Source organism: Styela clava, chromosome 3, assembly GCF_964204865.1.
Source record: "Styela clava chromosome 3, kaStyClav1.hap1.2, whole genome shotgun sequence".
Taxonomy (NCBI): domain Eukaryota; kingdom Metazoa; phylum Chordata; class Ascidiacea; order Stolidobranchia; family Styelidae; genus Styela; species Styela clava.
In genome coordinates this window covers 22,998,473-23,010,286 of record NC_135252.1, presented here as the reverse complement: position 1 = coordinate 23,010,286, position 11,814 = coordinate 22,998,473, and the positions used below count along the sequence as shown (strand labels likewise).

Below are 11,814 nucleotides of genomic sequence, written 5' to 3'. Positions count from 1 at the left end.
AGATAGTAAGGTGATAGAACAATAGAAGAACACAATTATAATTTCATATACGTTTCCGTTCTCTCACTATTGCTGAATTGAATAGTGAATATTTGAAATGATTGTTGTTGAATGTAATTTTATATGTTTTGTAATCCATTCACTTTACATCGTACCCTGTAAGACGTCAATCATGAATAAGAATTGGGTATGAGTGCTAACGCGTTTATAGTCAGGAGCAGAGGCGTAGCCAGGGGATGGTTTTGGGGGTCGACCCCCTCCTCTCCCTCCTTTTGGCATCTTTCTGTATCGTGCATAGCAATTTTTCGTAGCTTTTAGACCAGGGTGGTCCAAGATTGGCAGCTCCGCGGGCCACAAAATTACTTTTACAATGTTCGCGGGCCATTATGGTGCCAAGAACTTTGCTCGTTCAACTTCGCTAGTTGCCTAAGCAAGCCATAACACTAGTCAATTAAGTGACATTAGTGATGCAACAATATGTCGAAAGATATTTTGGCTAATTTTATGACGAAACAACACGAAATGCAATTTTTTGATTCCTCTCCAAATGCGACGCAGATAATGAATTGGCGAGCCACATGTGGCCCGCGGGCCTTGGTTTGGATCACCCTGTTTTAGACCCTCAAACACACGTTTTCTGACGTCCGGCCGGACCCGCTAGCTCTATCAATCTAACTTGGCAAATAGAATTTCTGAACCCTCCCCTGAACCCTTTCTGGCAACGCCCCTGGCCAGGAGATGAAAAACCAATTTATATATGTTTTAATATTGAGCTGGTGCCAGTTAAAGTCAAACTTACATGTTTCAATATTAAAAACGAGAATACTTATATCAAAGACTTATTGATCGAAAGTTAGGGGATCCCCCAAAACAGCGCTCTTACTCCATAGTGACACCTTGTGTTCCATCACTAATTAATCAATACCTCGCTAATTAAACGACATAATTCACCCAAAATCAATAGGCTTCTGGTCCGACATATGATGAATGCACTGCTAAATCTGGAGCAGATTTAACCTCGCTTTCGTGAGATATCGCGTGCATCCAACATACAGACAAACAGACAAATACCTATCAACATACTTACCGATTGAAATTGATAAGTAATGAAATAAGAAGCGAAAAAACAATTATGCTCCCTCATATCCTCAGCGGTGTGGCGCATTGTGCTAAGCGTTAGAATTACTCTTACCACTGCAAGGGAGTAAAATGTGATAGGGTAATAGAAGAACACAATTAAGATCTCGTTTCCGTTTGATTACTATTGTTGAATTGAATAGTGAATATTTGAAATGATTGCTGTTGAATAAAGTTCCATATGATTTGCGATGCACTGTGGTTCACGTAACCGCTGGTCGGTTACGGCTTCCTCCACCACCAAGTCCATGCTTCCGAAAACAAACAATATAACTAATCCCATACCCGACTTGGAATGGTAACCGGACGAGAGGCCGTGGTTCGCCATATGGATAAGCCGTCTTATCGGCTTTCCTCTCCCCCGGGATAAATATGTAAATCCTATCCTTTTATTGTACCCTGCTAGGGTCTATGAGAGGTCAATCATAACGAAGAATTGGGTATAAGTGCTAACGCGTCAGGAGATTAAAAAACAAATATGTATATATTTTAATATTAGCAGGCTTGTCCACGGGACATATTTTTCTGTCCCATCACATATCCCATACCAATTTATGCCTGTCCTATCCCATCCCATGGGATTCCCATTGGAATACAATTCAATAAGAATTGTTAAATTTAGATTTGGCGTCTACTAAATAGGACTACATGTACGAAGAGACATGCTAAACATCAAAATTCACTGACTTTGTTAACTTTAAATCAATATCTATTATACATTTGTCCGTCCGCATCCTCACAAAGTATATTGTTAATTCTGAATCATTTTGCTCTTTATAACTAACAAGAGAGCTATGCTCAAATATATGGACACAACGAAATGTTTTACCATCATTTCCCCAAAAATCATACAGTATTTCGTGTCCCACGTGTCCCATGAAGAATACAAATGTGTGCTGCCTCATCCAATCCCATGGGACGTTTCCCATGATAATTCTATTCCTGAATATTAGACTTAGGTGTCTTTAAAGTCAAACTGACATGTTTCATTAATAAAAAAGAAAGACGTGGCGCAACGTGCTAAGCGGAATACGATCGCCACCGCAAGGAGAATAAAACGTGGTAAGGTAATTAGAAAACACAATCAGAATCCCGTTTCCGTTGATTACTATTGTTAAATTGTAGGATCGTATGTTTGAAATGATTTTCTGTTGAATACAATTCCATATGTTTTGTAATGCATATCGCATCTTGCGAAGGGCAGTGGGATGTCAATCATAAAAAGGTGGGTATTAGCGCTAACGCTTATATCCAAATGGTGTAATTCGCGAGTCAAGTTATTTTATTTTTTCCAACCGGTAAAAAATATCACTCGAGCACAAATTAAGAGAAAATGATAATTTACACAGTTTTACTGGGGAAGGGAAGTCGCGGGTAGGGCTGGGCATTTCGAATCGAATATTCGAATCGAATCGAATAGTAAATTATTCGAATCGGTTTAGAGCAAATTTTCGAATCGCCGCCATCTTGTTTTACTCTTTCCGCCAATGGTCGAAGTAAATTTCTCAATTTTTTTTTCATTGAAGCCATAATTTTTCAACACAATTCTGACATATGACTCTTTTCTGTATTGAGGTATTAATGAAAACGTATTTTTTTTTTGTCAGTGATGTATTCTATGTTTTCAGTAATTTATGTGTCTGGAGGACCTAAAATAATAAGAAAGTTAAATACAGTTTCATACCTTCCAAGTATTCGAGATTCGATTCGAAAAAATTATTCGATTCGATTCTGAAATCATCAGGTATTCGAAAATGCCCAGCCCTAGTCGCGGGAAACCAAAACTGGTTATCGAGCAGCGATACCCAAGGTTCTAATATCTAATTTTAAAAGTTAGAATTCTAGAGTTTTGATACTACTGATAGCGACCGTGAGAACCGTATGAATTATTCAACTAACACCGCTTACTAGAGATAGATTATTAGAGGTTATATCAAAGAGCCCGACAAATGGACGGAGAATCCCCCACTTCAACGGAATCACTTGAAGCAAGAGAATTTTGGAGATGACCTGGATACAAATTTCACTGCATTCGATATACAAGGTGATCAGACCAAGTGTAGACAAATGTTAATTAAAATATCTACGATATAAATGTAAGAAAAAAGGAAATCATTTTGCAGAAAATAGCAATATAAAGATAAACAAGAGAGCTATGCTCAAATATTTGGACACGTTGTGTCACATAATTTTGATGACGTCATAGCGAAAAAAAAAATAATAGCCTTCTGGAGAAAATTTTTATCGTTAACAACTGAAAATTTTGAAGCAATTGGTCCAGTATTCGAAGAGAAAAGCGATTTCTTCAAAACGTGTTGACGGAGCCAAATAATAACAATAACAACAAAATTTTGAAACGATCGTTATGTCCACTACGTGTCCAATAATATAATTCATTGGTATTTTTCGAAATATTCTCCCTTTGCCTTCACTATACGCCTCGTTCTGATTGGAACTTGACTGCACGAGGCACGTATGGTTTCTTCTGAAATTTTGTCCCAAAAAATAATGATGAATTCTATCATTTATCTTTATACTGCTATTTTCTGTAAAATACATTTTTTCCCCCTCTACATTTATATTGTAGATATCTTAATAAACATTTGTCTACACTTGGTTTAATCACCCTGCATATAAATCATATTTTTGCAAGACACTTACTGAGAACACCTACACCTACTGCGACACCTACAAAGTTGATTCAGATCAGCGAATAAATTTTATGTAATAAAGATGCTTCTAATTAATAATTATAATTATTTTCGAAATATAAGAAAACGAGGCACCAAAATAGTTTGATAATATACGTAAATAACAATTTTGTAAAACAAGAAAATCACCAATAGCTTTACAAACTTTTTCAAAAAAACATACAAGCTTAGAAAGAGTGAAGGGAAAGGAAAAAAGGACAAATATAATAAGCGTGTAGTTTTTACATCAACGGGTTCAGTCAGTATGCATGCCAACCAAGCAGCAAGGGTTGATTTACGAAAATACGGACTCCGTGCACCTCTGATTTCCTCCGAGGCAGTAGTATTACGAAATTAACAACCCATTCCTTTGTATGCAATTTACCTTCTATCCAAGATTCAACATGAAAGACGGAAATCGTGATTAGCCTAAACTTGACATGGTCAAATCCGGCCCGTTGGGTAATTCAATCTGACCCGCCTGATGCCGCCACAACCAAACTGATACCAAATTCTGATGTTTCAGCTAAAAAATAGCGCAAAGAAATGGTTGAGATTGCGATTAAATTTAGTTTAGCACGAGGCTCATTGTTTTCCACTATTGCTTTTGTAACATTGTGAATAGTAATCTGTTCACAAAATGTAACTTTTTAAGTCACACTTTGACAAGTTGAAAGGCAATTTACAGATAATGGAAACTACTTTTCTTTTCAGTTAGAGAATATATTCTTAACAATGTAAGCAGGTGGGGTTATGGCATGGGCCTGAGTTAGAGCTAAGATCGGAAGCCCGAGCCCGACCCGAAATTCGGGCCTGAAATGTCAATCATTAAGTTCGGGTCGGGCCGGGCTTCTCTATCGCTGACCTTTTTTTTAAATAAATATATGTTCATAGAAATATTATTTGTTTTTTAACGAAGGCAGCCGATTTACCACACAGTGGCATTTACTTTATTAGCTCAGATAGAGAGCAAAATTGTTAATTCATAGTTTTAGTTATAGTTTCATAGTTTACACTCAACTGTGATGTCATTGAATCATCAAAATACCGAACACAAAGCGCAAGTTTTCTAACGAGTTAAGAAAATACCAATAATCGGACCTCCTGAAGTATGCGCACCACGATGGCGCACAACCTGAACTCAGGTTGTGTACAAGGTTAGGGTTCAGGTTATGCGACATCTTGGTGCGCATACTTCAGGAGTACCGAATATTCTAATGCAGGGGTTCTCAAACGTTTGGTGTCGCGGAGCCCTTGAAAAGGTTGACTATTATTCACGGAGCCCCAAAATAAATGTTAAAATTGTTACTTTCAGATTTATATTCCTGAGCAAGTTAAAAGTACTTTACTCGTTTTAAATGCTGAACCTTTTTTAATAGGGTTAATACAAGTCATAAATAAATCTAAATTTCAAACATAAATTATATATACTAAAGCTGTAAATTTGACACTTGACAAAAATACTATCTTTTCCTTTTGGACATTTTTGGAAGACTTAAAAGGCCGCTAGTGCGCGATTGCATTTTGTTACAATCGCCGATTTTTTCCCTCAGCATGGCGTGTTTTTAAACCTTTGAACATCTTTACGCCGGTGTTTATTCTCCCTAAATCAAAAATTTCCCCCGTCATATACATGTATTGTTACACGATGACGACGATAATTGCTTTTTTGTTCTCGTGAGTAATTTTGATTTCAATGTGAAAAACATGTTACCATATTATAGTCGTCGGCGGCGAAATGCTAAAAATAATAATTAATAAAGAGGTAAATCCGCAACTCAAATTACTTGATTGAAAAGCGGCATTCTAAAATATTAAAACTAAAACTTGAAATAGAAGATCACACGTTTGATTTCAGTAGACTCACCTAGGATTGAAAACGCTTTTATAGACATTGTAAATCCCAAAATTTGGTGTTATGTTAGGTTACTGCGAAATCGAAACACAGTCAATTGTGCGCACGATGTACCTTTTTTTCATCCTGAAACTACCGACGAAGTCGAATGCAATAAAATGTTCGTATTTTGCTCAGACATTGTGATATTTCATACGGCGATATCTTGCTTAAAAATAATCTCAAATGCGAAAGAACAAATCAAGTTTGACAAATCCCAAGATCGCAAAAATACGACTCCAATTTATTTATAGTTGGCAGTTTACCACACAGTTTATGTTATTTTAGAATAGTATTCTTTCATTTTAGTAATCCTAATAGTAATCTCGAATCAAACGTGAGTAACGATGAGCACAATTACATTATAACGACGAGACACGTTAAATGCTCGCATCGGTCATGAATTGAATATTTTACGCAACAGAAATCTCGTTATACGTTTTTTTAATCGCGAAGAATGTTGCGCGGAAATTTCCGATTTTAATTTTGAATTTGAACCACCTCCCTCTTAAGAATCCTGGCTGCGCTCCTGCTTATAAATATTGTCATTTTTTAATTCCGTCTCTTTGCCATATTTCGAGGCTATATTATTGTCAGATTTTATCAAAGCTGTTATTGCTTCTTTGAACAGTTAAAAATTAGTGATTATTTTGAAAAGTAATCGAATAGCTCGCGGAGCCCTTGGGTTTCTCTCGCGGAGCCCTGGGGCTCCATACGGAGCACTTTGAGAACCTATGTTCTAATGCGATTTACAGCTAAATTTGATGCCCGCTACTACCTGCAATAGTATAGGAATACTTTAAACAAGATGTATGCAACCCGCGGGTCAAAGGGGCCTTTAAAGAAAAATTGTGCGATCCGCAGAGAAGTGCCAATTTTGAATGATTTGCGACCCAAGAAACGAGTTTTTTTATTTAATTTGGTCCGTGCGAGTAATTCCAATCCCTTTGCGTTGCGAAGCCTATTCCTGAGTCCAATTTATCCATTCCTATGACTTAACAATGCCTTAACAGCTCGATTGTGCAAACAACGCAGATCACAAGATCAATAACCAAAATTTTTGGGTACTTTCGTAGTATGTGAACCAAGATGGCGGACACCGGAACGTAGTATGTGTACCCGGTTAGGGTTAGGCTATAATTTCAGGTACAAATACTACGGGAGTCATTTGGCTAGTCCTCGAACTCGTAATAGAACTAAAATAAGGAAAATTGGAAAAATATTATGGTCTAACCTGACATACTATGTTAAGATGTCCGCCATCTTGGTTCACACACTACGGGAGCGCCAATTTTTGTGCCTTTAACTACTAAATAGCCTATGTTAAATGAAAGTGTGGCCCACGGTTTCACCCAGTTATTTCTACCTGACCCTTTAGTATTAAAGGTTGCACACCCCTGCTTTAAACTATTACTAAGCCTGTGGATCGAACCAAGGTCCGCACTCTTCCGTTTTTTTGCTTCAGGTGTTTGGTAAGCCCAGGCATGGCGGTCCTTAACCTGTGATGTTGACCTGGGCTACCACACCCAGATTACGCCCATTTTAGTCAGATTATAAGCTAACCAAAAACTAGTTTAGAATGGAACTCGCATATTATGGCGCCACAATTTTTTGGGATTTTATTTCTGCAAGTTTCTTTTGAAATAAAAAAATATATAATAAAACGTAATGTTCGGTCTTTGTGGTCGGTCCGGTGATTAGTACATCCGTTACTGAAACAATTCGACATCATGATTCTCGTTTCTCTGATCAGCCATGAGTTGTTGGAAATGTTCTATTATTGAAAACAAATCAGTTAGGGAAAATCAAGAATCACTGGCATATTAAAAGAGTTGTGTTGTGAGTGCCAGGGTAGCAATTTGACGACATCTTGACAGCTTATCGGCACGAAATGGCATATGATCGTATTATTAGTTGTTGTTGCAGCTTTGAAAAAATATGCTTTCTCGGCAACTAATGTCCGGTACTCAAACATGGAAATAGTCGACTGAGTGCCCAATTATTTACCGTGATTTATTGTTGGTTTCATACGCGATCCCATACCTGACACGGACTGGTAACCGGACGAGAGGCCGTGGTTCGCCATATGATTAGGCCATCTTATCTGTTTTTCTCTCCCCCGGCATAAATAGGTAAATTCTATGCTATCACGGACGCATTATGTGAAATTCGGTACATTTCTTTAAACAATTTTTGTGACATTTCGGTTGCATTGAAAATAATTTAAAATGGAGCTAGGGTTCCCCTTCTATCAATTCTACCCAAAATCGTGTTGATTTATTTTATATTACACGAGTAACTCTTCGTATGACATTCGGCACACTTCTTTTAACAATAAATAAACAAAATGGGAACACTAGATTACTCATTTACCTTCCGACAATTCCATGATGTGATCCAGAGCTTCCTCGATCATCCCAGCATTCTCTCCTTCCTGGGAGGTGATTTCGTCCGATAATATTGATCTCACGAGCTGGTATTCGGCTTCGTCCTTGAAGAAAAAGGGGAACATCAAGTGAATACATTGGGAACATGGAATTCATCCGTGTATAACTTTAATCGGTTTGGCAGAGAATTCGTTACTCCCGTAGTATATGTACCAGGTTAGGGTTAGGCCATAATTTTATTCAGATTTTCCTTATTTCAGTTCCATTGCGAGTTCGGGGACTGTCTGTGTTAGCCAAGTGAATATTCCCCTGCCCATAGGCTTCCGTCCCTTTACACAACTTGATGTAAAGTTGGCGAACAAAATTAGTTACCTCCATATTGGTACACGCACACTTTTGGAGCGCCGAGAATTCGAGGTGACATACTTTAATGGAATTTCTTAGCAAGTTAAAGGGACACGGGAAAGACGTACGCGTAAATTGAATAGGATATGCTTTTTATACTTATCCCGGGGGAGAGAAAAGGCGATACGACGACCTAATCATATGGCGAACCTCTTGTTACTAATCTATGTCGGTTATGGGATTAGTTGACCAGTTATTTGTTTGCATACATAAACTTGATGGCGGAGGAAGCTGTAATTAATTAGATAATTAATGACTAGTATTGGGCATTTTCGACTATCTGATGATTTCAAAATTGAACAGAATATTTTTTTCGAATCGAATTTGAATACTTAGAAGATAAGTTGTATTGACTGTTGTATTGTAATGCGTCTTCAAATACATTGTTAATAAAACACGTAATTTATCACTCAGACAGTTCGCTGAGTGACAATACTTATACAACACACAGTAAGAAACATGTTTCACCAATAACTCTCTCGGAAGAAAAGAGTCATATGTCAGAATTGTATTTAAAAAATATGATATTAACAAAACAAATAAAGGGATTCGCCTCAACCTGTGGCCGGACAAAAAAAAACAAGATGGCGGCAATTCAAAATTCCCGTTTACTATTCGATTCGGAACGCCCAGCCATTTTAATGTCAATCCATGCCTTATGTTCAGCTTACCTCGGCCTTGATTCTCCTCAATTCCTTTAAATTTTCGTCCCATACTCCGAATTTTCTTGCAATTCTGTTGAAAAAAATGAACCTCATTAGGCTGCCATGACTTTCCATTCATAGATAGAAGTGGTACTCAATCTGGGTTACGCGCCACCCGTGGTATTCAAAGCTTAGCAATTCATCAAGTAAATCCTTAACTGAGCTCCGATTCGAAGTCAAAGAAATGGTGGACGTGTCAGTTGGAATGCCACGTGACGATGCCATATGCTCAAAAATATAAGAGTGAGGATAGGATTTACATATTTATCCCGGGAAAGATGTAAGACGGTTAAATCATATGGCGAACCAAGACATCTCGTCCGATTGCCAGTCTATATCGGGCATGGGATGAGTTTGCCAGTTATTTGAAAGCATGGACTTAATGGTGGAGGAAGCCATAACTAACCAGCGGTTAAGTGAACCACCCCACGGTGGCATATACTCAGTGGTGGGATTCAGCCGGTTCGCACTGGTTTTATAGAACCGTCTCACGGAATTTTATGAAATCAGCGAACCGGTTAGCATTACTGGTTACTGTCAATGTTCTGTTTGTAACAGAACCGGCTAAGAAATATGACTTTTTGTAACAGAACCGGCTGAGAAATATGACACTTGTGATAGAACCGGATGACAAAAAATTTAAACCCCACCACTGCGTGTACTCCACAGGATTCGTCACTGCGAACCCATGCAGGATAATCAGAGGTGCGGTGGCTATCGAGTCTCTAACGCTTAGCACGATGGGCCACACACCGCCGAGCTATGGCTAACTGGACGAGAGAAATTTACACCTAAATTATCTGTTAATTTAATGTGTTTTTAGCTTTCTTTGACAATTTGGACTCCGATCACCACCATGAGAATCCTGAAATTGCGACTGAATCCGAAATTTTTACTCCGGAGATAATTTATCTCAATAGTCAATTACAGATGCCTTACATACGCCAAAGATATAAAATTCACAGAAAGCTTAATAATCTCATACTCACTTAATGCCTGTCTTTATACGCGGCACATACGGTTTTACTTTATCTCAATAGTCAATTACAGATGCCTTACATACGCCAAAGATATAAAATTCACAGAAAGCTTAATAATCTCATACTCACTTAATGCCTGTCTTTATATGCGGCACATACGGTTTTACTTTATGGACCACCTTTTTGATCACTTTACCAACCCTTTTAAAGAATCTACTCCAAGCCCTGGAATCATCCACGAATGCAAGAGACAAGAACAGAACGAGTATGAAGGCGATTTTCATCTTGTTGTTGTTGTTATTTTCTGAAAGTTAAAATAGAAGGGACGGATATAATATTGGGTATTGTGGTCTGGCGAAGTGAATGCCGTAACTGCTTAAATAACGCCAGACAAAAATGCAATGTGAAAGTTTAATGTAATTAAAAAACTCGGTGCCCCCGAAGTATCTGCACAAAGATGCCGCACAATCTGAACATAGTATGTGTACCAGGTTAGGCTTATCAGGTTGTGCGCCATCTTGGTACACATACTACGCGATCGCTCAGCAGGAATGACAAATGGGGAATTGTGTTCGCGCAAGACGAACTTTTATTTTGATAAATGAAGATTTGGGTTGTATTCTTACATCACGTTTTTGTTTGACAGTATTTAATCAGTTACGGCGTTCACTTCGCAAGACCTCCAATGTTGGGGCACAATATTGACTCGAATACGAGTCAACACTAAGACTAAAATTGATTCGAGTCATTAAAAAAAAACTAGTCGCCAGTGAAACTTTGATCAGTCTTTGACTTGATTGGTGGTTCAGGGTTTTTTACCCAACATCTATAGTTAATATAAAATACTGGGGGCTCCCGAAGTATGCGAACCAAGATGGCGGACATCGGAATGTAATATGTGTACTAGGTTAGGGTTAGGCCATAATTTTAGGTATAAATACTACGGGAGGCTCTTGGCTAGTCTTCGAACTGATAATAGGACTAAAATAAGGAAAATTGGAAAAAAATTATCGCCTAACCCTAACCAGTTACCCATGTTACGTTCCGATGTTCGCCATCTGGGTTCGCATACTTCGGGAGCACCAAATACTGTATGTTATTACGGACAAACATTCTATGTTCAGGTTGTGCGCCACCCTATTGAACATACTTCGGGAATTCCAAAGCAGCAACTCAAAACGTTAGAATTCAGAGAACTTGGCCCTGTAAGTTCTGCGGGTTTCGTAATCGAAAATCAATTTTCCGGGAGTAGGCGACCGGAGTTGATAGTTTATACCTTGCGCATAAATAGAATCGATGGAATTGAATCAGAATTATTGGTGACGTCATAACAAGATAGCAAGTATACCCTACAGTCAGGGGCGGGTATACATTGCACAGCGGGAAGCAGTTTCAAGCTGTAGCGGTATTACACATGTTTTTCTCGGTGTGTTATCTATTTTGGTAAAAGGTGACATTACATGTCTTGTGTGAGTGATTGTAGTGATGGTGAGTCAGCAATGTCTGACGACCCTTTCCCGCCAAATTGCTCGCCTGGTGATTGTTAGAGTTTATACATGTGAGTTTGTTGCTTAGTTTGATGATTTAATTAACAATAATACAAACATTTCACTCTTA

General features: G+C 38.1%; 1 protein-coding gene across 1 annotated transcript; it reads right to left on the bottom strand.

Moving 5' to 3' along the window:
• Window positions 1-7,323: 7,323 nt before the first annotated feature.
• LOC144421084 (uncharacterized) lies at window positions 7,324-10,578 on the bottom strand. Its single transcript, XM_078111300.1, has 4 exons — window positions 10,327-10,578; window positions 9,185-9,248; window positions 8,095-8,212; window positions 7,324-7,495 (listed from the first exon to the last, which is right to left on the bottom strand). Exons 1-4 carry the CDS (start codon window positions 10,479-10,481, stop codon window positions 7,431-7,433), a joined length of 402 nt encoding a protein of 133 aa, XP_077967426.1. The 5' UTR covers window positions 10,482-10,578; the 3' UTR covers window positions 7,324-7,430.
• Between the last annotated feature and the right edge of the window lie 1,236 nt (window positions 10,579-11,814).

Excerpts from the sequence above, each read along its gene's own strand:
- LOC144421084 (XM_078111300.1), bottom strand. The coding sequence starts at position 10,481 with ATGAAAATCGCCTTCATACTCGTTCTGTTCTTGTCTCTTGCATTCGTG. Across the intron at positions 9,249-10,326 it reads CATATAAAGACAGGCATTAA|AATTGCAAGAAAATTCGGAG; the intron begins GTGAGTATGAGA and ends TTTTTTCAACAG. Across the intron at positions 8,213-9,184 it reads TGAGGAGAATCAAGGCCGAG|GACGAAGCCGAATACCAGCT; the intron begins GTAAGCTGAACA and ends TTTTTCTTCAAG.